The 27,542-nt window shown below is 43.5% G+C and overlaps 1 protein-coding gene across 1 annotated transcript; it reads right to left on the reverse strand.

Annotated features, from left to right (window-relative positions):
• Nucleotides 1-9,492: 9,492 nt before the first annotated feature.
• On the reverse strand, nt 9,493-26,260 carry LOC132394837 (myelin-oligodendrocyte glycoprotein-like). Its single transcript, XM_059971242.1, has 4 exons — nt 26,191-26,260; nt 17,141-17,488; nt 14,565-14,609; nt 9,493-9,518 (listed from the first exon to the last, which is right to left on the reverse strand). Exons 1-4 carry the CDS (start codon nt 26,246-26,248, stop codon nt 9,493-9,495), a joined length of 477 nt encoding a protein of 158 aa, XP_059827225.1. The 5' UTR covers nt 26,249-26,260.
• Between the last annotated feature and the right edge of the window lie 1,282 nt (nt 26,261-27,542).

Below are 27,542 nucleotides of genomic sequence, written 5' to 3' on the forward strand. Positions count from 1 at the left end.
AGTGCTGTGTCCTTTGCTGTTTGCCACCTACAGTTTATCAATGATCTAGATGATAATGTGATTAATTGGATCAGCAAATTTGCAGATGACACCCAGATTGGGAGTGTAGTGGACTGTGAGGAAGGCTTATCATGACTTGCAGGGGGATTTGATCATCTGGGGAAATCGGCTGAAAAATGGCAGAGGGAATTTATTGCAGAGAAGTCTGTTTGGCGCTTCAGTAGGACCAATCGGGGTAGGTCTTACACAGTGAACGGAAGGACACTGAGGAGTGTGATAGAAAATAGGGATCTGGGAATACAGGCACATAATTTGTTGAAAGTTGTGTCACAGAGCCATAAAGAAAGCTTCTGCAACATTGGCCTTCATGAATCAACGTACTGAGTACAGGAGATGAGATGTTACGTTGAAGATGTTTAAGGCATTGATGAGGCTTAATTTGAAATATTGTGTGCAACTTTGGACCCCTACTTGCAGGAAAGATGTAAACATGGTTGAATAAGTACAGAGAAAATTCACAAGAATCTGGAGGACTTGAATTACAAGGAAAGATGGAATAGGTGGGGACTGCATACTTCAGAACGTAGAAAATTGAGATGAGATTTGACAGAGGTGTACAAAATTATGAGGCTATAGATAAAGTAACTGCAGGTGGGCTTTTTCCAGAGGTTGGGTGGGACTACAACCAAATGTCATGGGTTCAGGGTGAAAGGTAAGAAGTTAAAGGAGAACATGAAGGGAAACTTCTACATTCAGAGGGTCGTGAGATTTTGGAATGAGCTGCCAACACAAGTGGTGTTTGCGATCACAGTTTCAATGTTTAAGAAAAGTTTGGATAGGTACATGGATGGTAGGGATACTGTCCCAGTGCAGGTTGATGGGGGCAGGCGATTTAAATATTTTTAGCATGCACTAGATGGGCCAAAGGACCTGCTTCTGTGCTGTACTTCTCTATGAGTCTATAATGTAGAGCAGCAAATTTGTAGACAGTTTGCAGACTGTTGCAGGAAACAAATGGTTGTGATAGTTGGTGACTCTAACTTTCCACATATTGACTGGGACTCCCATACAGTAAACAGCTGGATGGGAAAACATTTGTCAAATGTGCTCAAGAAAGTTTCCTTAATCACTACGTGGAAGTCCAAAAGAGAGAGTGTGTGACACTTGATCTGCTATTAGGGAATGGGACAGGACAGGTGACAGAAGTTTCTGCTGGGGAACATTTTGCATCTAGTGATCAGAATGCCATTAGTCTCAAAGTAATGATGGAAAACAACACATCTGGTCCAAATTGGAGAAAGGCCAGTGTTGATGGTATCAAAAAGGTTCTGGCACGTGCAGATGATGTCAGAGTGTTTCTTGCAATGGTGCACTTGTTAAGTGAGATGCTTTCAAAAGGGAAGCTTTGAGAGCACAGAGATTGTATGTTCCTGTCAGAATGAGAGGCAGGGATAATAGGTTTAGACAGCATTATTTTTAAGATATTGTGGTCCTAATGAAGAAAAAGGAGGTACATCACAGGTATAGGCAGGCAGGAACAAATGAGGTGCTTGAGGAGTGAAAGAAATGCAAGAAGAAAATCAGGAGGGCTGAAAGAAGACATGTGGAGAAACAGAGTGGTATCCATGCATGGAGCTGACAGAAACTTAGGAGATTTTAAATGGATTTTTGCATCAGTATTTACTTGAGCGAGAGGGAGGATCTATTGATGTGAGGCTGTGCAGTAGTGAATTAATGGACCTGATAAAGATTACAGAGGAGGAGGTGTTGCTGTCTTGAGGCAAATTAAGGTGGATAAATCACAGGATCTGACAAGGTGTTCTCTCAGACCCTGTGGGAGGCGAATGCAGAAATTACAGGGACCCCAGCAGAGATATTTTAAACATCTTTAGCCACGGGTGAGGAGCCAGAGGATTGGAGGATAACTAATGTTGTTTTGCTATTTAAGAATAAGCCAGGAAATTATCCATATATGAGCCTGACGTCATTACTGGAAAGTTTTTGGGAAGAGTCCTAAGGGACCAGATATAAAAGTATTTGAATAGACAGTGACTGATCAGGATAGCTAATACAGCTTTGCGTGTGATAAATTTGTCTAACCTATCTTACAGAGATTTTGAGGAAGTTACAAAGAAACATGATGAAGGCAAGGCAGTGGATGTTGTCTACAAGGCCTTTGAGAAGGTAGTGCATTGTAGTTTGGTGAAGAAGGTTCAGTCGCTTGGCTTTCAAGATTGCAAGAGACTTTGATTTCTTGATTTCTTGTGGATGGCTGCCTCTCTGACTGGAGGCCTGTGACTAGTGGACTGCCACAGGGCTCGATACTGGGTACATTATTGTTTGTCATCCATATCAACAAACTGGATGATAATATGGTAAACTGCATCATCAAATTTGGGAATGGCATCAGGATTGAGGTTTACTGAACAGTGATGAAGACAATCAGAGCTTACAGCAGATCTGGAAGACCTGGAAAAATGGGATGAAAAATGGCAGATGCAGTTTAACACAGACAAGTGTGAAGAATTGCACTTCAGTAGAACCAACCAGGGTTGGTCTTACACGGTGAGTGGTAGGGAACAGGAGTGTGGTAGAACAGAGGGATCTGGGAATACAGTCCATAATTCTTTAAAAGTGGTGTTTCAAATAAAGAAAAAATTTTTTGAAAAGGAAAGGGTCATAAAGAAAACTTTTGGCATATTGGCCTTCATACATCAATGTATTTAGTACAAGACTGGGAAGTTTGGTAGAAATTGACTAAGATGTTTGTGCAGCCTAAGTTGAAGTATTGTGTCCGGTTTTGATCACCTACCTATGGGAAAGATGTAAATCAGATTGAAAGAGTGCAAAGAAAATTTACAAGGAATTTACTGAAATCTGAGCCCCTTTGTTATGGGGAAAAATTGAATTACTTATTCACTGGAACGTAGATTATCCACTTTGGTTGCAAGAACAGGAAAACAGATTATTATCTGAACGGTGGCCGATTAGGAAAAGGGGAGATGCAACGAGACCTGTACACCAGTCATTGAAGGTGGGCATGCAGGTACAGCAGGTGGTGAAAAAGGCAGATGGTATGTTGGCATTCATAGCAAAAGGATTTGAGTACAGGAGCAGGGAGGTTCTACAGCAGTTGTACAAGGCCTTGGTGAGACCGCACCTAGAATATTGTGTGCAGTTTTGGTCCCCTAATCTGAGGAAAGACATTCTTGCCATAGAGGGAGTACAGAGAAGGTTCACCAGATTGATTCCTGGGATGGAAGGACTTTCATATGAAGAAAGACTGGATCGACTAGGCTTATACTCACTGGAATTTAGAAGAATGAGGGGGAATCTTATTGAAACGTAAAAAATTCTAAAGGGATTGGACAGGTTAGATGCAGGAAGGTTGTTTCCTATGTTGGGGAAGTTCAGAACGAGGGGTCACATTTAAGGATAAAGGGGAAACCTTTTAGGACCGAGATGAGGAAAAACTTCTTCACACAGAGAGTGGTGAATCTGTGGAATTCTCTGCCACAGGAAACAGTTGAGGCTGGTTCATTGGCTATATGTAAGAGGAAGTTAGATATGGCCCTTGTGGTTAAAGGGATCGGGGGTATGGAGAGAAAGCAGGTACAGGGTTCTGAGTTGGATGATCAGTCATGATCATACTGAATGGTGGTGCAGGCTCGAAGGGCCGAAGGGCCTACTCCTGCACCTATTTTCTATGTTTCTATGTTTCTAGATGATTGAGGGGAGATTTCACAGAGGTATACAAAATTATGAGGGGTTTTCCCACACTGATCATTTAGCCAGGAATTCCACTCTAATTGTATTAGCCTGGACCAACTTATAGAAGTTTTCATTAGTAATCTGGATGACTATTTTTATAGATTTTCTTTAAATCGGACCATAGCTGCAACATCAACAGAACTTTCATCTTGGGCATAGCAATGTCAATAGTTCACGGGTAGGTCAATGAAGCAGATGTTAATGCTTTGGGAAATGTTTGGTAATGTCAATGTTTTTGGAAATGTTCCAAGTTGTATCCACTCAGATGGAATTTATGTTTCACCTGAGTATCAAAGGATTGAAAATATCTGTGTTTATGTCCATCCTAAATGAACCTTTAATGGTGTGCCAGATTTAAAAGATGCACAAACAGCAATGTTGTCACAAACAGTGGACTGTGTTTAAATAGAAAGGACAGTCTTCAACAGATGTAAGATTTTGGCAAAGACATTATGGAGGCAAAGTATTCTTTGGTAGTTAGGGTTTAAGTAGAAATTAGATCACCTTTCTCCTTCACCGATCAAACATCATAATTTACAAACCTGATATTGTAATAATTGCCGTATGTTCTATTTTCCAATGTTCGCTCCTGATAATGCACTTCAGTTTGCCTGACGATTGCCTCGTTACTCCAACACTGCTCTCAACATTTACAAGACCCGAGTCTCTGTGGAACTTTGTCTCAGCCTCTGTTAATGCATTTCCATCCCCACCGATCCACTGGATCTCTGGCTCAGGATTCCATCCACTGGATTTACACACAAGCTGGATTCCCTCTCCATGGTATCCCGTCATCTGAATCAGAGGTTCACTCCCTGAACCTGTAGTTAACGACAGATGGAGAAATAATAGTCATTAGGAAAAATTCAACATGAATCCATAAAGCATGTATTAAATCTGCTTGCAATTTCATTTACTGATTTCTAACCTTTCCTAGTTCATCAACTTGAGACATTAACTGTTTTTCTCTCCGCAGATGCTGCCTGATGATACACGTTAAATATTTGGAGGCTGAATTCAGACAGGAAGTTTCAGGAATATAAAGAACGTCAGAAAGAACACACGCAAGGAATAAGGACGGTAAAAAATGGACAAGAAAAGCCATTGGCAATTATGATTAAAGAAAATACCAAGGCATTTTTTTACATACGTTAAAAGCAAAAGGGTAATAAAAGTTGTTCGCCGAGGATTAGATAATGGAAGATAGTGAAATCACTCTGTGAAATCCTACTGTGCCAGGACATTTTGAAATAAAGAAGAAGGTGGTTTTGAGTCTTTCAAAGAGATAAATCCCCAGGGCCTGTGGGATCTATCGCCACAATAGGTCAACGTCAGACGCAATCTCAATGGCTCTTCACACGGCCTTAGACCACGTGGACAATACAAACACCTATGTCACAATGCTGTTTATTGACTATACACAGCATTCAACACTATCATTCCCACAATCCTGACTGAGAAGTTACAGAACCTGGGCCTCTGTACCTCCCTCTTCAACTGGATCCTCAACTTCCTAACTGGAAGACCACAATCTGTGTGGATTAGTGATAATATCTCATTCTCGCTGACGATCACCACTGATGTAAATCAGGGGTGTGTGCTTAGCCCACTGCTCTGCTCTCTCTATACCAGGGGTCGGCAACGGTTACCACTGGAAGAGCCATTTCCCACAGAAAAGAAAACACTGGGAGCCACAAAACCCGTTTGACATTTAAAGTGAAATAACACTGCATACAACGGTTTTTTTTGCCTTTATGCTATGTATAAACAAACTATAATGTGTTGCATTTATGAAATTGATGAACTCCTGCAGAGAAAACGAAATTACATTTCTGCATGCAACAAAAACATTTTGAACTCCGAAAAAAAGACGTTGGGTTGAAGGTTACTCCATAGTTAGTCTACCTTGGATCGAAGAATTAAAAGAAAGCGCGCACTGGCGGGTGTCAGGCATTGGCAGTGGTGATGTATATTAATAGCGATAAAAAACACGTTGTAGTGGTGTGCTACACGCAGCGCTAAAATAAAGACACTGCAGTCAAAGGTAGCTTTATTCGAACTGAACAGCCTTGCTTTAAAGCCTCCCTCAACCCGTCCCCGTGGGCGCGGATGCTCCAAAAGACACGTACTCACAAACTCCCGTAGGCTATCTCCCTTAGCCGGAATGGTGGCTAATTGTGAGCCGGTTCGGATGTGCCAGGAAATGGGGTTTCCACAACGTTTTTAGATTGTACAAGATCACCATAATCTTCAAATTTCGAATTACATTTCAAAAACTAACAAACCACGGGGAGCCGCAGCACAGAGATGAAAGAGCCGCGGGTTGCCGACCGATGCTCCTAGAGTGAGGGGTTTTGATGGGGCTGAGTTTGTTAGGTGTTTTCAGGAAGGTTTCTTGACACAATATGTAGAGAAGCCGATGAGAGGAGAGACCGTACTTGATCTGGTATAGGGAAATGAACCTGGTCCGCTGTCAGGTCTCAGTGGGAGAGCATTTTGGAGATAGTGATCACAATTCTATCTCTTTTACCATAGCATGGAGAGAGATAGGAACAGACAAGTTAGGGAAACATTTAATTGGAGTAAGGGGAAATATAAGGCTATCAGACAGGAGCTTGTAAGCATAAATTGGAAACAGATGTACTTAGGGAAACATACAGAAGAAATGTGGCAAATATTCAGGGGTTATTTGCGTGGAGCTCTGCATAGATCTGCATAGGATGATAAGGTACAGGAACCGTGGTGTACGAAACGCTCCAAAAACTAGGTAATGTTAGAGATCTAAAAGATTATAAGGCCAGGAGGAAGGAGTTTAAGAATGAAATTAGGAGAGCCAGAAGGGGCCATGAGAAGGCCCTGGCGGACAGGATTAAGGAATACCCCAAGGCATTCTACAAGCCTGTGAAGAGCAAGAGGATAAGATGTGTGTGAATAGGACCTATCAAATGTGAGAGAGGAAAAGTATGTATGGAACCGGAGGAGATAAGAGGTACGTAATGAATACTTTGCTTCAGTATTCACAATGGAAAAGGATTTTGGCGAAAGGCTGTTGTAAATCTAGTCAAGAAGAAGAGTTTACGAGAGGTTCAAAAACTAGTGTAAGGGGTTTCTTCTTTTATGTTACTGCTAAGGCTAATAAAATGGCTTCTTTGTTATATTAAAAATAAAAATGGCTTCGTTGTTAAGTTAACTGCTGAGAAAGTGCTTCTCTCTCGCAGCTCATTTGGGTTATAATTAATGATAACGAGAATTGTCTTCATTTGCTAACCAGTTGGGATAGATGTTATTCTTTCTTGTGTGTCTGTAAGCTATTGTTTTCGCGGGCTTGGTCCCAGGCGGCGGGTCGAGGAGGTCGGAGGGGATCGAATGGTGGTAAGAAGACTCTGGTAATTGAGCTCCAATAGTTGTACATGAAGAGGTTGAACTTTGATAAGTTTGGCCCCTTTTACTTTTTCCTTTTATATTGTAACTCTATTAAATACATAGTTCCAGTAAGATCTATAAAGTATATCATTTGATCGCATATGGTGTACTGTCTGTTATTTGGCGGGGTGGGGACATCACATAGCGTTTACACAAATGATTACCCATTTTGGTGGGGCCGAAGGCTGCTCCCCCAGATGAAATCGAGCTAAGCGAGCCTGAGGCTTACCAGGGGGCTACATTGAGGGGTTACTCATCCGGGATGTGGATTTTTGTAGGAAGCTGTGTGATTGCCTTCTTTAAATCTTGCATGCTGCGGGGATGGAAAGCTGGTGTGCCTCTGTGGGATTGCTGGTTATTACTGCATGTGTGTTGGGTGGGGTGGCTGTTGGTACCCCAGAGGTCGTTGTTCAAGTTCAGACTAGCGCTGACGTGGTGGTGGGACCTCCAGTGTTTATTGGTGCCCCAGGTGAGGCAGGACCATTGGTTGTCTATATGTTAGGAAAGAGAGGGAAGACTGTTCGGAATGATCCAGCTATGGCAGGCTCCGTCTGGTTTTTGGAATAATGTCCGTCCCTAAAGGGGCGGAGCTGACCTCTCAGTTGTTAGGTGAGTGGCAGTGCTCAACTGAGGGAAAGAGACAGGGAGTGGTTCAAAGTTTGAGTAGGCGGGCTGGTGACGTTGTCAGAACTGTCAGGTTCAATTACTCCGAAGTGACAGCTGCCAGTTATCTGAAAGTGGGGGAAAATGCATGTGGTTCGACTGGAAGTAAAATGCAGCAGCTGGGGGGGGGGGTTTCCATATCTGAGGCTGGAGATTGGTGGAAAGCTTTCAGGGTATCTTCTCTGGCTAGGGGGCAGATAAGTTGCTTTGTGGTGCCAGTGGGATCAGTTAACGGGATCAGCCCCTCCTTCAGTTGTTCAGTTGATCCGAGAGGTGTCGGGAAACTTAGAGGAGGCCCAGTGGGGGACCGGCTTGTGGTCTCTGGGAGAGCACGTTCCCAGAAATGTACCAAGGAACTCCCGAAAGGAACAGACTCTATTCCTGAAGGCTTAGACGGACCACGCACTCAGGTGTCATTACGGATGGATGGAAGCCACGTTAAAACTCTCCTCGACACTGGGGTGCAGGTCAAGTTGCTGGACAGTTTGTTTTACAACCGGTATTTGAAGCATTTACCCTTGACAACATTAAGGGCACTGGATATTTGGGGTACCAGTGCCGGTGATTATCCAGACAACGGTTACTGGTCAGTGAAACTGCAGTTCTAGAGGCCAATGTGGAGGTGACTGAGGTCTGTGAATCGTTAGTGCTGATGTGTCTGGAACCTGTCGAGATGGGCAGTGTTTCAATTCTGGAGGGGACCAACACCCCGCTGGTGAGGAGGCACATGAGGGCCTGTCAGGAAGAGGTGGGTGAGAGCTGTTTGGGGGCATTGTCTGCTTGTTAGGATGTGTGTAGCAGCATTGGGCCGTTACGAATTTAAACGAGAGCCGATTGTGGTTACACAATCTTAGTGGATGCTCCAAGATACCACGAGGGAGGGGAGTTGACCGCTGAAGACACTGTGGTGAGAGAGAGGTCATGGCGACTGCCCCTGCGGCCATCGAAGACGTAGGCAGAGTGTGTGTGGATTCTAGGACTCTGAACAGGCGCACTGTCATTGACCAGAATACAGCCCTGAGGGCCAGCATTGTGCTGGTTTGTCTGAGTGGTGCCAAATGGTTTAATGTGCTGGATCTGAGGAGTGGATGTTGCCAGGTCCCGATGAGTGACAGGGAGAAGACGGCTGTTATAGGTCCCCTAGGATTCTGCCGGTCTGAAAAGATGCCACAGGGCATTTCCCGAGCCCCTGCAACCTTCCCGTGGGGCATGAGGAAGACCATGGGGGATGTGGAGGCCTTTGGAGTTTTGGTGTATGTGGATGATCGTCTAGGGTTTTGATTCGCCTTGGGGGACTATGATGCGATGAGAATGTCGGAGACCGGGCGACAAAGAATTAACAAAGTAAAACCTTCTTGGACACGTGCCAGGTCTGGCGAAGGTCGCAACTCATGAGTGACTGTCTCTACGGGATCAAGTCCGATGTGAAGACGGAGAGACAGGATTCCCAGCAGAGGCTGGAGAAACTGGTCCTGAACCAGTTGGAAGACTTGCAAGTTGAGGAAGACAAAAAGTTGTCTGACTAAGGGCCACAGAAAACCAAGAGTCCAGAGGGGGAAGTTTGAGGAGGTGAAGCAACTGTGTCAGATCTTGGAAGAGGGAAGCGGAAGCTTGAAGGGAACCTGAAGATGACCATCAACAGTCTAAATGAAGTGGAATACCTGAAAGTTGACATGGAAGAAGTCATTAGGAAAGAAAAAGCTGGAAGTAAGTTCAGTGAACACTAAACTGGAGGCTGACCAATCTTTAACTGCTGCTTTTCAGATTGGGGTGGAAGAAGCTGGTGGAGTAACAGTGTTCCAGATGGAGATGAACATGAAACGTGAGTCAGATCTGCTGAGACTGTGGCGAGGAGCCAGAGGAGAAGCTGGCGTCTCGATTGCAGGAGGCTGAAGAAGCTGCAGGAGCAGTCTGGGCCAAGTGCTCCAGCGTGGAGAAAAGGAAACAGCAGGTGCAAATCGAGGAAATGAGGAAGAATACGGATTCGATGGATGATGTGCTGGATGTGTAGTACATGCTGCCTTTCGTTAACTTCCCCTTGATTGAGGAAGAGACCTTTGGCCCTTCTCCCACTGAGTCAGGTGTAGTGGGGAGCACGAGATGTGGGCAGCCTGGGTTACTGCAGGGTCCTGAAGGAAAAGAAGTGGGGCCCTAGACACAGGGCCCCAAGTTGCAGTGGGGGCATGAGTGAGAGATTGAGAGAGGAGTTGGAAAGCAGCCGAGGCAACCCCAGTAGTGTCCGAGACTGAAGGGTTTAGGTGAGGGGGTACAGAGGTCTCAGAGCATTAGGAAACTCCCAGATAGGTTGGCCTATGTAGCGCCTGAGGAACAGGGCATAAAGTCTACTGTTTGGGGAGCAATGTCACTGTCTGTACATGGATTGGGTTTTTGTGTCTGCAGGAAGGGTTGGCAAATTATTTAGAAGTCATGAGGACATGACTAAATTTGGTGGGGGGAGAGTGTAAAGGATTTCTTTTTAAACCTTAGTGCTGAAGCTAAAAAAATGGCATTTTTGTTATGTTAAAAATAAAAATGGCTCCTTTGTCATGTTAACTGCTGAGAAAGTGCTTTTCTCTTGTTTGGGTTATAGCTTGTTTGGGTTATAATTACTGATAACGAGAATTGTATTCATTTGCTAACCAATTGGGATAGATGTTATTCTTTCTTGTGTGTCTGTAAGCTATTTTCGCGGGCTTTGGGAACAGAGAGACGAGATACGATGCTGTAAGCTGGGCGACGGGACAGACCTCGAGCGGGAGTCCGAGGCCCAGGGTCTTCATTGAGGAGAGGAGATGAGGATAGACACGTGTGGAGCGTCTAGTCGACCATCGTTGTTGGTTTCAGGTGGCGGGTCGAGGAGGTCGGAGGGGATCGAGTGGTGGCAAGAAGACATTGTTAACTGAGCTCCAACGGTTGTGCATGAAGTGGTGGGACTTTGATAAGTTTGGCACCTTTTATTTTTCCTTTTATATTGTATCTCTATTAAGTACATAGTTCCAGTAAGATCCATAAAGTGTAATTATTTGATCGCATATGGTGTACTGTCTGTTATTTGGAGGGGTGGGGACATCACACAAGCTGATTACCCAGTTTGGCGGGGTCGAAGGCTGATCCCCCGGACGAAAGCGAGCTGAGCGAGGCTGGGCTTACTGGGGGCTACACTAGGTAAAGATAGAGATCTAGAAGCTTATAAGGCCAGGAGGAAGGAGCTTAAGAATGAAATTAGGAGAGCCAGAAGGGGCCATGAGAAGGCCTAGGCGGGCAGGATTAAGGAAAACCCCCATGGCATTCTACAAGTCTGTGAAGAGTAAGAGGATAAGATGTGAGTGAATAGGACCTATCAAGTGCGACAGTGGAAAAGTGCGTATGGAATCCGAGGAGATAACAGAGGTACTTATAACCATATAACAATTACAGCACAGAAACTGGCCATCTCGGCCCTTCTAGTCCATGCCGAAGGCTTACTCTCACAATGAATAGTATTTAATGAATACCTTGCTTCAGTATTCACTACAGGAAAGGATTTTGACGATTCTAGGGATGACTTGCAGCGGAATGAAAAGCTTGAGCATGTAGGTATTAATGAAGAGGATGTGGTGGAGCTTTTGGAAAGCATGAAGTTGGATAAGTCACTGGGATTAGATGGGATGTATCCCAGGCTACTGTAGGAATTGAGGGAGGAGACTGCTGAGCATCTGGCAATGATCTTTGAATTACCAATGAGCGGCAGAGGTTCTGGAGGATTGGAATGTTGCGGATATTGTTCCCTTATTCAAGAAAGGGAGTAGAGTTAGCCTAGAAAATTATAGACCTTACTTCGTTGGAGAAGACCCTGAGAGGCAGGACTTATGAACATTTGGAGAGGCATAATATGATTAGGAATAGTCAACATGGCTTTGTCAAAGGCAAGTCGTGTCTTATGAGCCTGATTGAATTTTTTGAGGATGTGACTAAACACATTGATGAAGGCAGAGTCATAGATGTAGTGTATATGGATTTCAGCAAGGCATTTGACAAGGTACCCCATGCGAGGCTTATTGAGAAAGTAAGGAGGCAAGGGATCCATGGGGACATTGCTTTGTGGATCCAGAACTGGCTTGCCCACAGAAGGCAAAGAGTGGTTGTAATGGTTCATATTCTGCATGGAGGTCGGTGCCTAGTGGTGTGCTTCAGGGATCTGGTCTGGGACACCTTCTCTCCGTGATGTTTATTAATGACCTGGATGAGGAAATGGAGGGATGGGTTAGTAAATTTGCTGATGACACAGAGTTTAGACACGTTGTGGATAGTGTGGATGGCTGTCAGAGGTTACAGCGGGATATCGAAAGGATGCAAAACTAGGCTGAGAAGTGGCAGATGGAGTTCAGCACAGATAAGTGTGAGGTTGGTCATTTTGGTAGGTCAAATATGATGACAGAATATAGTATTAATGGTAAGACTCTTGGCAGTGTGGATGATCAGAAGGATCTTGGGGTCTGAGTCCATAGGACACTCAAAGCAGCTGCGCAGGTTGACTCTGTGGTTAAGAAGGAATACGGTGTATTGGCCTTCATCAACTGTGGGATTGAGTTTAAGAGCCGAGAGGTAATGTTACAGGTTTAGAGGACCCTGGTCAGACCCCACTTGGTGTACTGTGCTCAGTTCTGGTGACCTCACTACAAGAAGGACGTGGAAACTATAGAAAGGGTACAGAGGAGGTTTATAAGGATGTTGCCTGGATTGGGGAGCAGGCCTTACGAGAATAGGTTGTGTGAAATTGGCGTTTTGTCCTTGGAGTGTCAGCGGATGAGAGGTGACCTGATAGAGGTGTATAAGATGACGAGAGGCATTGATTGTGTGGATAATCAGAGGCTTTTTACCAGGGCTAAAATGGCTAGCATGAGAGGGCACAGTTTTAAGGTGCTTGGAAACAGGTACTGAGGAAATGTCAGGGGTAGGTTTTTTATACAGAGTGGTGTGTGTGAATGGGCTGCCAGCAACAGTGGTGTAGTGGATACGATAGGGTCTTTTAAGAGACTCCTGGAGAGATATGTGGAGCTTAGGAAAATAGAGGGCTATGGGTAACCCTCGGTAATTTCTAAAGTATGTAAATGTACAATACAGCATCGTGGGCTGAAAGGCTTGTATTGTGCTGTAGGTTTTCTATGTTTCTACCTATTTTAGAACCCTCGTGTAGTCCAGCAGGTCCAAGGGATGATCTACCTTCAGACCTTTCATGTTCCCAAAGCACCTTCTCCCGCGTAATGACAACTTCACTCACTTCTGCCCCTGACAGTCTCAAACATTCAGCATATTGCTCGGGTCTTCCACAGTGAAGGCGATGCAAGATCCTTATGCAGTTCATTCTTCATTTCCCTTTCCCTGAATAATCCCTCTCCAGAGTAGTTTTCCTGTGTTCCAATATCTACTCTCTCCTCTTTTTTTACTCTTTGTATATCTGAAACAACTTTTCTTATCCTCTGATCTGATTGGCTCACTTACCATCATATTTCATCTTTTTATTCCTTATGTCTTCTTTAGTTGCATTCTTTTGCTTGTTTCTTTTTTAAAAAAAACTCTCCAATCCTCTAAGTTCCAAATAATTTTGGTTCTATTATATCCCCTCTCTTTTTGCTTTGGTTCTGCCATGGTTGTGTCACTCTGTCTTTACAATACTTCTTTGGGATGTACTGTACCAATCCTGTGCATTCAGATTTTCTCCCAGAAACTCCAGCCATTGCTGCTTTGCCATCATCATCTCTGCTTGTGTCGCATTCCAATCAACTCTGGCCAACTCCTCTATCATGCCTATGAGGTTCTTTTTACTCCACTGTAGCTCTTATATTGTAGTTCAGAAGCCTGAATATAACTCCCAGCATGGTCTTTTTACTCTTGCAGTTTCTTAACTCTACCCACATCGATTCTACATCTTCAGATCATATGTCACCTTTCCTAAGGATTTGATTTCATTTTTCATCAGCAGAGCCACACCACCCCCTTCTGCCTACCGGTATTTCCTTTTAATACAATATGAATCCATAGATGACAACTTCCCCACTATAATTTTCTTTCTGCTGATTCAGTGATGCCCACAATGTCATATCTGGCAATCTCTAACTGAGCTACCAGATCATTTACCTTATTTCATATACGGCATGCATTCAGATATAACTCCATCAGTCCTGTATTCATAATCCTTTTCAATTTCGACCCGTTACACTGCAACTCATTGCACTGACTGAAATTTTGCCCTGTCATCTGTCTGTCCTTCCTGAAATTTTATTACACACTGCCTTTGCTTGTGTACACCTCTTCTACATAGAACATAGAACGTAGAACAGTACCACACAGTATAGGCCCTTCGGCCCTCCATATACCTGTTTAGTAGTCTCTTAAACTGCACTAGTGTATCTGCCTCCACCACTGACTCAGGCAGTGCATTCCACGCGCCAACCACTCTCTGACTGAAATTTTCCCAATCATCTGTCTGTCCTTTCTGAAATTTTATTACACACTGCCTTTGCTTGTGTACAGCACTTTTACCCCTTCCCTTCTGACCTCCAGAATCAGACTCAGTGCCAGAGCCCTGGTGAGGGTATCTTTCCCTCAGTACGTCATTCACCCAACACCAGTCAGAGTGGTGCATGAGTTATTAAGGGGACTGGCCACAGGGTTACTCTGCACTGTCTGTCTACTCCCTTTCCCTCTCCTGACAGTCACCTCCCTACCTGCCTCCTGGAACTTTGAGCAGTCTCCATCACAGAGGTCGAAGCCTGAGAAGGGGTGGTTCACTCAGGTTCACCAATTGAGTAGAAAAGGCAGCGGCTTGTGGCAGATTGGAGCTTTGAGCAGCACAGTGCCCAATCAGTGCGACTGATTGACAAACAAAATGAAAGTAAGGCAGGGGCAAGTGGAGCTGCCATCATTGGAATGACTGTCTGCAGAGAGGACAGAGATAGAATTGGGATTTTGATGCTTCAGCCCTTCTTTGCTTCACTGAGGAGAGGCTTGAGTGAGAGAAAGTGAAAAGCTGTAGGTATTTTCCCCCCACAGTTTATTATTGTTTTTCCTTCTTTATATTTGCTCAGATGGAAAATCAGGGATGCCAGGCAGGATAGGTGAATGTTCCACTTACAGGATGTGGCAAGACAGGGAGTCCTGCGGTATCCCTGATGACTACAACTACGAGAAATGCATCAAGCTGTTGATTCTAACACTCCGTGTTAAGGAGCTGGAGCTGCAACTGGATGAACTCTGGATCATTTGGGAGACTGAGGGGATGATAGATAGGATAACTAGAGAGGTAGTTACGCCCAAGGTACGGCACAGGAGACTGGGTGATAGTCAAGAAGGGGAAAGGGATTAAACAGCCAGTATAAGAGTACCCCTGTGGCCATCCACTGCAACAACGAATACTTTGGTTCCTGTGCTGACCGGTGACCTAGTAGAAGAGAAGTTGGGATGGGGGGCAATAGAAGAGGCAACTTGTGGTGATAGGGGATAATTTACTGAGGAGAACGGAAAAGAGGTTCTGTGGATGAAAACAAGATTCCTGGATGGTATGTTGCATCCCGGGTGACAAGCTCCACGACATCTTGGATTGAGTCCTCACCTTTCTAAAGTGGGATGGTCAACAGCCAGAGGTTGTGGTCCATGTAGGTACTAATGACACAGGTAGGAAGAGTGATGCTGTTCTGCAAAGTGAGTTCAGGAAGTTAGGTGCCAAGTTAAAGGGCAGGACTTCCTGGGTTCTGATCTCAGGATTGCTACCCTTACCATACACTATTGAGAACAAAAATATGATTACACCCTTTAACATATGGCTAAGGAGTTGCTGCAGGAGGGAGAACTCAAGATATTTGGATCATTAGGCTCTCTTCTAGGGAAGGTGGGACCTGCACAAAAGAGACAGATGGTACTGGAGATGGAAGAGGTCTACCATCCTCGCAGGAAGGTTTGCTCGTGCTTCACATGGCGGGCAGGAGGGAGGTTGGGAACAGGGGAGGAGTGGGCAGGGTGGTTTAAACTGGAGTTGCAGTGAATGTTGTCTACAATGACTTTAGTAAGGCATGTGACAAGGTCCTACATGGGAGGTTGGTCAAGACAGTTCAGTCACTCAGTGTTCAAGATGAGGTAGTAAATTGGATTAGACATTGGCTCTGTAGGGGAAACCAAAGCATGGTAGTAGAGTGTTGCCTCTTTGACTGGAGACCTGTGCCTAGTGGAGTGCCAGAGGGATCGGTGCTGGGTACGTTGTTGTTTGTCATCTCTCTCAATGGTCTGGATGATAATGTGGTAAACTGGATCTGCAAATTTACAGATGACACCAAAACTGGGGGTGTAGTGGACAATGAGGAAATCTATCATGGCTTGTCGTGGGATCTGGACCAGCTGAAAAATGAAATGAAATATTACAGGTGGTATTTAATACAGGCAGGTGCAAAGTGTTGTTCTTTGTAGGACCATCCAGGATAGGTCTTAAACAGTAAACGACAGCAGTCTTTTTCCATTGAGGCGGGGTGGGACTACAACCAGAGTTCATGGATTAAGGGTGAAAGGTGAAAAGTTTAATGGGCTCATGAGGGGAAACTGCTTCACTCGGATGTTCATGAGAGTGTGGATGAAGCTGCCATCACAAGTAGAGCATGCAAGGTCGATTTCAATGTTTAAGAGAAGTTTGGTTAGGGACAGTACATGGTTGGTAGGGGTGTGGAGGGCCATGGTCCTAGTGCAAGTCGATGGGGGTAGGCAATTTAAATGGTCCAGCATGGACTACATGGGACAAAGGGCCTGTTTCCGTGTTGGACTTTTCTAAGACTCTGTGACTAAGGTTTGAGAAGAAACTGAAGAATTGTGAACAAAGCCTGGTCCTTCATGCAAACCAGAATCTCTTCCGCTGATTCTGCCTACAATTCCCACTGGGTTGGGAAAGCAGCCGATACAATCACAGACCTGACCCACCCTGGTCATTCTCTCTTTTCCCCTCTCCCATACAAAAACCCAAGATACAAAAACCCAAGATCACCAACCACCAGACTCGAGAACAGTTTCTATGCCACGGTTATCAAACTCCTGAACACTAAAATATGAACACTTGTACCCGTAGTCTAACTCAATGTTGCACTCACACCTTATTGTGTCATTGTGTAATTTACACTGTAATTTCTCTGCAACAACAGCATCATATCACACATTGATTTCATTTTACTACCTCAAAATACTTATGTATGAAACAGTTTACCTCGATGGCATGCAAAACAAAAGCTTCCCACTATACCTTGGTACAAATGGCAATAACACTCACCGAGAACACGCAGTTCAACTGTAGATTGTTTGAAGTCAGGTCTGTCTTCAACTGAACATATATATTGCCCTTCATCGTCCGGCTTTACGTTCTTTATTCTGAGGGAAACAATTCCTTTGGTAATTTCATCTTTAAACAGTTCTGTCCTTCTTCTGTAATCCTGGTGTTGAGCGAGGGGGTCATCTTGTCCATGTCTGTACACGTGGATGGGTGAGCTGAGACCGGATTTCAGCCACTGCACTGCCATGTTGCTGGCAGAGGTTGGTGGGAGCAGCTCACATTCCAGTACAACATCTTCACCTGCAATGGCTACCAAAGGCTCATTGGGTACAAGTAGGATAAAATCACCTGGAGAGAAATAATTGATAAGACAAGGAACCCATATTGAACATTGATGAGGAACTTGTTACCCAATATACAGTTCAACTTCAGCACAACCAGGTCTGTGAACTCAAATGAAAAGAATCTTAGCAAGTATTAAGATTTTGATTACATGCCATCAAATTGAAATGGGTAGCTGCGTTTAACACAAGTTGCATATAAGTTTACTACTATAATTATAAGATTAAAAAATATTGGTCCTTCCCCTGCTTCTACCCCAGCCCCTGAACCCCAGCTCCTCTAACAATCAAAATAGTTTTGGCATCCCACAGAGCACACACAGGGGTGGAAAGTAATTTCCTGCAGCTTCTCCACCACAACCCACTCAACAAGCATGAAGAAAAGGCAAACACGAGGAAATCTGCAGATGCTGGAAATTCAAACAACACACACAAAATGCTGGTGGAACACAGCAGGTCAGGCAGCATCTATAGGGAGAAGCACTGTTGACGTTTCAGGCTGAGACCCTTCATCAGGACTAACTGAAAGGAGAGATACTAGAGATAAGCATGAAGAAAGGGATGGTTTGAGTCTGAGGGAGAGGAATGATGTGGGTGGAACTCAGCACGGAAATCTGTATGTAAAATCCAACCAGGCCTAAGCTGGACAGAAAACCCCAAATTATGAACAGAAAAATTGACACATGGAAAAATTTTTGCATTCCAGGTTCTCAAAGACCAACATTTGAGGGTTGAAGTAGCAACTTTATATTGACATTGTCCAGTCATCACCTATTTTTAATATAAATTTTAAAAAGCTGAGGCTCCATCACTACTCCCAATCAAACATCACTCCTGGCATCATGCCAAACAGAAATAAAACCCTGATGCCCACTGTTTGCCAGCTGATCCAGATTCGTGATATCTCCGACACTTGCTGTCTTCCCTCTCATGGACACACAGGCTGATGTTCCTCTAGATACTTCTACCCATCTCTTCCTGTCCCTGATCATTCACCAATTCAGTGATGGGAATTGAAGGGTGTGACTGCTTCATGGAATCTCATGCCAACCCTCCCCGATGTATTGAAGTGTTGGAGCTCGTCACCCGGAGCCAAGTACTTCAACCAGAGAACACTTGCTGCAGGAATGCAGAAGGTTACAGTTTGATCAGTTTGGATCATATTGTAGGCTAGAAGGATTGGCTGGGAAATGTAGCTCCTGACCCATTTCTCTAAATCAGGGTTTCTCAGCTGAGGTTCCATGAAACCTGAGGATTCTGTGAGAGGTTACCAGGGTCTCCACGAAAGATCATGATTTAAAAGAAAAACATCGATTTTTGAACTTTACACAACACTTGATGCAAGTGCTCAAGTGGTGGACAGTGATCAAGCAGTCCCCGTTAGCAATCTCAGCCCAGTATGGCAGTGAGCAGTAGGACTGTGTGTATTTGGTTGAGTACATTCGCAGTTTTTGACATGAGATGGAGAGGCCATTGATAATTGGTGAGCACACAGAGGAGTGGACAGTAGGCTGATGAGGAGCGTGAAGAGTGTTTTCCGAGCATTGAATGAGTTTGCCTAATTTTGGCTTCTCCCTCCTGAATTATCTACACAACTTCCCCTTATGTGCCGTCGACTGACCTATGGGAGCAAAACTACCAGTGTCATAGAAATTTAGAGGGAAATTTTCATTCTAAATTAAGTCCAGTTTGGCTATTTTTGAAGAGAAAGTGTGAGATGGAAAAGTAGGATTCTTGCCCAAGGCTTATAGACAATTCTGATAAGGTTAATGATGCAGAATTACAATCTTCTGTGTCATTTGACTGCGCTAGTGCAAAAGTGGACACACAAAAGTCCGTTTTTACAAAGCTAATTATCAATGTTTTTTACATGGATTGCTTATCCAAGTTGTCCTATTCCATTGTGCCTAGTCTGTGACAATTAACTTACTAATGTAGCAATGGCTCCAGGAAAATTGAAGACACTTAACTACAAATCACAACCAAATGACACATCATTGTGTTGATCATTTTAAACGACTATTGGAATCTCAAAAAAAAACATTAAAACTTCTAAAAATAAAGTCACAGTCAGTAAAAAAAAGAATTCAGGACACAAGTTATTAAGTAGCTTTAAGACCAGTTCACTAGAGGATGTTTAAAAAACTGTGTGAAACCCTGGAGAAAGAGCACACAGATCTCCTGCTACATACAGAAATCTGGTGGCCGAGCAGTGGAAGAGTTCTCAACAGCGTGTTGGACCTGAAAGGTGAATTGCAGGTGTACTTTCCAGAAGATAGTAGGCCAGATTGTGCTGAGTGCTTTGAAGTTGAAGAATGGCTTCAGAAACTAGCCTACTTAACAGACATTTTTCATCATATGAACCAGTTGAACAAGTTTCTGCAATGCCCTAGAGAAAATGCTGTGACTTCAAGTGACAAGATTCTTGGATTTAAAAGGAAACAGGATCTTTGGAAAAAATCATGTTGTGGAAGGAAATCATGAACTGTTTCCACTACTGCTTGGGCTTGAGAGTGTGGAAGGATATCAGAAAGTCTCGAGTCTCATTGAAAACCACCTGGAAGAACCGCAGAACAAAATTGAAAAGTACTTTTCCTCCTTTCAAAACCAGTGTTATGACTGGGTGAGGGAACCTTTCTCTGAATCTTCTGCTCAGCCTGAGAACCTGACTTTGAGGAAGAACTTTGTGAGCTGCACTCTGATCATGCATTCAAGATTAGATTTACTGGCCTGCCTCTGGACGTTCTGCACTTAAGACCATAAGATATAGGAGCAGAAGTAGGCCATTCAGCCCATCATCTGCTCCGCCATTCAATCATGGGCTGATCTAATTCTGCCAGTCATCCAACTCCCCTGCCTTCTCCCCTGCCTTCTCCCCATACCCTTTGATGACTTGGCTGAGCAAGAACCTATCTATCTCTGCCTTAAATACACCCAATGACTTGGCCTCCACAGCTGCTCGTGGCAACAAATTCACAGATTCACCACCCTTTGACTAAAGTAATTTATGCAGATCTCTCTTCTAAAGGGACATCCTTCAGTACTGAAGTTGTGTCCTCTTGTGCTAGACTCCCCTACCATGGGAAATAACTTTACCATATCTAAAATTTCCAGGCCTTCTAACATTTGGAATGTTTCCATGAGATCCCCACTCATTCTCCTGCGCTCCAGGGAATACAGCCCAAGAGCTGCCAGACGTTCCTCATGTGGTAATCTTTTCATTGCTGGAATAATTCTCATGAATCTTCTCTGAACCCTCTCCAATGTCAGTATACCCTTTCTAAAATAAGGAGTCCAAAACTGCACACAGTACTCCAAGTGTGGTCTCACAAGTGTCTTATAGCGCCTCAACATCACATCCCTGCTCTTATACTCTATACCTCTAGAAATGAATGCCAACATTGCATTTGCCTTCTTCACCAACGACTCAACCTACAGGTTAACCTTTAGGGTGTCTTGCACGAGGACTCCCAAGTCTCTTTGCAACTCAGCATTTTGAATTCTCTGCCTATCTAAATAATTGTCGGCTTGTTTATTTCTTCCATCAAAGTGCATGATCATACACCTTCGAACATTGTATTTCATTTGTTACTTCTTTGCCCATTCCCCTAAACTATCCGTGTCTCTCTGCAAGTTCTCTGTTTTCTCAACACTACCCTCTCCTCCACCTATCTTTGTATTATCAGCAAATTTAGCCACAAAACCATTAATCCCATAGTCCAAGTCATTGTAAAAAAAGTCCAAACACATCATAAAAAGCAGAGGTTCCAACACCAACCCCTGTGGTAACCAGCAGCCAGCCAGAATAGGATCCCTTTATTCCCTTTACTCTCTGTTTTCTGCCTATCAGCCAATGCTCCACCCATGCTACTAACTTCCCTGTAATTCCATGGGCTTTTATCTTGTTTAGCAGCCTCATATGCAGCACCTTGTCAAAGGCCTTCTGAAAATCCAAGTACACCATGTCTACTGCATCTCCTTTGTCTACCCTGCTTGTAATTTCCTCAAAAAATTGCAGTAGGTTAGTCAGGCAGGATTTTCCTTTCCGGAAACCATGTTGGCTTTGGCCTATCTTGTCATGTGCCTTCAGGTACTCCGCTATTTTGTTCTTAAGAATTGATTCTAACAAGCTCCCAACCACTGATGTCAGGCTAACAGGTCTATAGTTTCCTTTCTGCTGCCTCCCACTCTTCTTAAATAGCAGAGTAACATTTGCAATTTTCCAGTCATCCAGTACAATGCCAGAATCTATCAAATCTTGAAAGATCATTGTTAATGCCTTGTTAGTCTCTCCAGCTACTTCCTTCAGAACCCGAGAGTGCATTCTATCAGGTCCAGGAGATTTATCCACCCTCAGACTATTAAGTTTCCTGAGCACCCTCTCAGTCATAATTTTCACTGCACAAACTTCACTCCCCTGACACTTTTGAATGTCTGGTATACTGCAGACATCTTCCACTATGAAGACTGATGCAAAATATGCATTCAGTTCCTCTGACATTTCTGTGACTCTCATTACAATATCTCCAGCGTCATTTTCTATTGGTCCTATATCCACCCTCAACTCTCTTTTAACCTTTATAAACTTAAAAAAGCTTTAACTATCTTCTTTGATGTTAGTCACCAGCTTCCTTTCATAATTCATCTTTTCCTTCCTAATGATCTTCTTCGTTTCCTTCTGCAAGTTTTTAAAAGCTGCCCCAATCCTCTGTCTTCCCACTGGCTTTGGCTTCCTTGTATGTCATCTTTTTTGTTTTTACTTTGGCTCTGACTTCACTTGACAACCACGGTAGTGTCCTTCTTCCATTCAAATGTTTCTTCTTATTTTGAATATATCTTATACTTCCCTCATTTTTTTGCAGAGACTCCAGCCATTACTGCTCTGCTGTCCTTCCTGCTCGTGTCCCTTTCCAGTCAACTTTGTCCAGTTCCTCTCTCATGCCATTGTAATTTCCTTTATTCCATTGAAATATTGACACACTGGAATTACAATCTCCTTCTCTAATTTCAAAGTGAACTGGATAATATCGTGATCACTGTTCCATAAGGGTTCCTTAACCTTAAGCTTTCTTATCACCTCTAGATCATTGCACAACACCCAATCCAGCACAGTCAATCTCCTAGTGGGCTCAACAACAAGCTGTTCTAAAGAGCCATCCCTTAGACATTCTACAAATTCTCTCTCTTGTCGTCCAGTACAGACCTGGTTTTCCCAATCCACTTTCATGTTAAAATTCACAATGATTATCATGACATTGTTCTTTTGACTCGCCTTTTCTATCTCCTGCTGTAATCTGTAATCACATCTCGGCTGCTGTTTGGAGGCCTGTATACAACTGCCATTAGCATCCTCTTACCCTTGTCAGTTCTTAACTCAAGCCATAGAGACTCTACGCCTTCCAATTCCATGTCATCTCTTTCTAATGATTTAATATTATTTCTTATACACAGAGCCACACCACCCATTCTGCCTACTAATCTATGCTTTCGAAACACCATATACTCCTGGACCTTCAACTCCCAATGGCAGCCATCCTTAGCAAAGTTTCAGAGAGGCCACAACATCATACTTGCCAATCTGTAGCTGAATTTCAAGATCATCCATTTTATTCAAATATAACACTTTCAGTCCAGTATTTGTTGCTTTCTGTTTTAACTGAACCACACCTCTATTACACTTTAAATCATCCCAATGGCTGTCATTATGTCTCATCTCCTGCCTGTCCTTTCTATCATCTCTGTTGCACGCTGTCTTTGAATTACTTCTGTTTTCCCCATCTCAGTCCTATCACTCCAGTTCCCATTCCCCTGCCAAATTAGTTTAAATCCTCCCTAACAGCTCTATTAACCTGCCTGCTAGGATATTGGACCCCTTTGGGTTCACATGTAACTCGTCCTTTTTGTACAGGTCGTACCTCCCCCAGAAGAGGCCCCAGTGATCCAAGAACCCGCAGCTCTGCCCCCTACACTAGTCTCTCAGCCACACATTAATATGTCTGATCATGCTATTCTTGTGTTCATTAGCACGTGGCATAGTCAGCAACCCTCAGATTACTGCCCTGGAGGTCCTGCTTTTCAGCTTTATACCCAACTCTCCGAATTCTCTCTTCAGTACCTCCTCCCCTTTACTACCTATGTCATTGGTACCAACGTGTACCAAGACTTCTGGATGTTCACCCTCTCCCTTCAGAATACTCTGCACCCGATCTGAGACATCCCGTACCCTGGCACCTGGGGGCCACACACAATCAAGGTATCTTAATCAGTGATAGAAGGCCATTCATTGAAAAGCAATGAATATTTTGAGGCAGTTTTCAACTTCTTATATGTATGAGCAAGCCTTTTCTTGTTTAAAGAGCAACAGGAGCAAAGATAGAAATCATCTTATTTCAGTTGAAGGAGAAATGTGTGTGTACTTACCTCAAGTTTGACCCAGAAATGACAAATTTATAATTTTTGCCTTATGATTTTTTTTATTTTAGAAAGGGAAAGAAAGAGTAATTTCAAGAAAGGCAAGCTGAGCTTAACTGTTATTGTTTCAAGCAAGTTAATCTAAAATTTCATTCTCCACTCAAAAAGAACATTGATAATTATGTTTGGATTATTATATCTACAACTTACTGATCACACTAACGTACCGTGAGCTCTATATCTAATAACTTTTATGCAGGGATTCCGAGGGACCTAAAAATTGTTTCAACTACTCCTCCAGAGCAAAACGGTTGAGAAAGGCTGCTCTAAATATCTGTGTGATGATTTTCTTCTGTGATTGATTGCTCGGAGATATATACCAGAATTAGGCAGATGCGAGTTCCTGATGACAAGTTACCAACACACTCTGGAATTTAGCAGAGATGGTTCCTCACACCACAGCGTATCCCCACAGTCCAATGGCCTATGTGAGTGGTTTCGCCGCTCCTGAAAGGCTGCTCTGAGGGCTCCCTGACCTTTGGGTGTTGGCATGATCATCTCCCGTGGGTCCTCCTGGGGCTCAGAACAGCTCCAAGAGGACCTGCAGTCATCCGTGGCTGTTGGTATAAGGGCAGCCATTCCGAGACCCAGGTAATTTCATTCCAGACACCACAACTGCCTTGTCAACCATTCAACAGTGTTCCACCTCCTCAGTAAATTCAATTCCTTTTCACCTATCCTACCTCCCATCATGGTGCATTGCACGCTTGCTTTCCTGTTGACCTAAATTCCACCTTGTTTGTTTTTGTCCGCTACGATGCACACCAACATCCCATTAGGCCTCCTTATGATGGCCTATTCTGCATTATGCAATGGGGAGAAAAAACACTTTTCATCACAGATAAGAGGAGTAAACCTGAACCAAGATTTGAAGGATTCTGCTACCATGCCCCTGGCATCACGACGTGACCATGAATGTGTCAACACTCCTCTGGACGAGCCAGAGGCACCTGCTGTTACTCCTCCCATGGAACACAAAAACTGAGCTGGGTGGCTCATCCAAACTCTGGGCAGGTTCCCAATGCCGGTTCTAGTGAATTTGTGTGGTGGGATGCATGCTAATGTAATTAGTGGAAGTATACATAATTCACAACCACTGACATTGAATTGGAGTTTCACTTTAAGAAGCTGGTCTGGTGTAATTACATAAAGTATTTTTATCGTGCTTTGTGTTCAGTGTTTGGAGTATAATAACTGAGTTGCTATGGCTTTTCTTAAACATAAAATACCTTCACCATTTTTATTTGCAAAAACCTACAGTGTTCTCTGAAGGCAGAGTGCTCTGAGGAAAAGCTTTTGGATGGGAGATCAACATTCGAGTGCACAAATCCCAAAATGTGCAAATTTTACAGTGAAGGGTGTTTGAACAAGATGTTCCTGACTTGCTGTTCACGGCCTGTTTAACATTCCTTTACAGATATCAGATCATTTATACGCCATGACCTTGGCACAGAGCCAAATGATGACCCGGCCTCACAGATATTGTTAGATGCAAACCAAACTTTGCTTTCTCAATTTACAAAGTTGGTGTATCAATTATTCTTGAGGATGTGCTGATATTTTGCTTCTTTGATCTGCCCCGCTACTTCTGGTAAATGCCTCCCAGCGTTGCTGGGGAGGGTGTTCCGCCATTCAGACACTGCTGGGGAAGGGATTCCTATACAGGGTGTGCCTGATCACCAAACGCAATGCTGGTGAAAAGGGAAAGGCCCAGCAAGGAATCGTAGGAATCCAGGACCACTGGAGTCCTGATGAAGGGCCTCAGCCCAAAACAGTGACTTCTAATTCTTATCCTTAGATGCTGCCTGACCTGTCAGAATTCCTCCAATATTTGCTGTTTTACTCTAGATTTCCAGCATCCACAGAATTGTGTGTGTGTGCGTGTTTATACGTTTATTGGTTTTCCTGTGTGTTTCATGGGAGTTGTAGCAGAAGTGATTGTGGGAGTTTGATTATATACACACCAAAAACTAATCTCAATGCTGTCTCACAAATTAATACATATAAAAGTCATCAAGTTATAGTTTCTAACAAAATAAGAGGCACTTAAAACTTTTCTGAAATTACAAACATCAATAATCTCACTTTCAAGAATAGGAATAGAACATTTATTCATTGCAATTAAGTAGTGTGGACAATTTCATAAATTACTAAATATTAAATGCTTTTTCTTCTGATTACATGTGTCTACATTGTGAGATAAAGAAGCATAATCAAACAAGATTTTGTGATAATTACCCTGGAATGAGATGAGAATCCCGTTCAGTAACAGCAGAGTGCAGAGAATCACTCTCATCTCAGCAGAAGAGTCCAGAGGCCGAGAAGCTGAGAAACTGGGAGAGGGAGAAGGATTGTGAAGAGGGGGAGTGGGGTAATGGGGAGAGAGAGAGATGTTAGTCCTGTCATTTGTGGGAAGCTGTGAGCATCCCCTCCCCCACTGTCCTCAGCACCAATGTTCACCAACCCCACTCCCAATAACCTGAGAAAAACTTTCCTTGGCGTCTCTACACAAGGTGGGAACAAGTTACTGGGCAAAGCAGCACCACGTTCAGCATGGAGCCCCCACCTCACTTTAGAAATGTAGGGAACATTGCTAACCAACAAACTTGTATTAATATAGTGAAATCATTTTAAATGTTTTCATAATTAGATTAGTAAATTTTATGTACATACTCCAGAAAAGTATAACGTACAATAAGATAAAGGTATAATCATCACAATATTATATTAGTAAAATATTGTTCCTGTATTGATTTAACCCAGTTGTTCTGGATGATTCCCCAGTGAAACTGCTGAGAAACTTCAACAACACTTTGACCATTACTAGACAAGTCCACTGGGAATTGTAACTGGGAAATGTTGCTGAGGAGTTGTCAGGGAGTTTGGGATTCCTGTTTCCTCCTGTGTGGAGAGTTGCTTCATGAAAGCACTAGATCCTTTTATAAATAGCATGTTTTATTGACTCTGATAGATTTACAAAATGAAACAGTATGGGACATGCAGGTTGGTCCACAAAGTTTGTGTTAACACCAAACACCCACTGACATTAATCCTTCCCTCATTCATTTTATTCTCCTCACAGTCACATCAACTCCCCAAATGTTCCTCTGGTCATTACAGTATTTACAGCAACCAATTACCCTACCAGTCTGAGAGTTTATGGGACGCATGAGGAAGCTAAGCATGCAGGGCAATCCTGCACAGTCACAGAGAAAATGTGTAAACTCCCCAAACAAGGCCTGAGGTCAGGATTACAACTTTGTCATTTAATCTGTGAACCAATAATACTATATGAGCCACTGTGTTGCTTTTGGTTTGAGGTACATGAGTAAATTCCCCAGTTGTAACTGATTAAACTCCTGGATTTCCTTTGATCAACTGACAGTTCCTATGAAAGCACCTCTGGTGTTAGTGTTTGTGTTTCTTCAACAGGGCATGGCTCCCCTCACAATGTTAACTCTGTACCTCCTGCAACACAAAGTCGGTCATGACCAACATAATGGGGATCTCAATGAAACTTTTAGAAAGTTGAAAGGCCTAGACAGAGTAGATGTGGAAAGGATGTTTCCCATAGTGGCAGAGTTTAGAAC

The sequence above is a fragment of the Hypanus sabinus genome, chromosome 5, assembly GCF_030144855.1.
Source record: "Hypanus sabinus isolate sHypSab1 chromosome 5, sHypSab1.hap1, whole genome shotgun sequence".
NCBI lineage: Eukaryota > Metazoa > Chordata > Chondrichthyes > Myliobatiformes > Dasyatidae > Hypanus > Hypanus sabinus.

What these genes read in the sequence shown, in the direction of transcription:
- LOC132394837 (XM_059971242.1), bottom strand. Translation starts at nt 26,248, where the DNA reads ATGAGAGTGATTCTCTGCACTCTGCTGTTACTGAACGGGATTCTCATC. An exon ending in GATTCTCATCTCATTCCAGG is followed by an intron (nt 17,489 to 26,190) that starts GTAATTATCACA and finishes ATTTCTCTCCAG; the next exon opens with GTGATTTTATCCTACTTGTA. An exon ending in AGTTGAACTGCGTGTTCTCG is followed by an intron (nt 14,610 to 17,140) that starts GTGAGTGTTATT and finishes ACCCCTTCTCAG; the next exon opens with GCTTCGACCTCTGTGATGGA.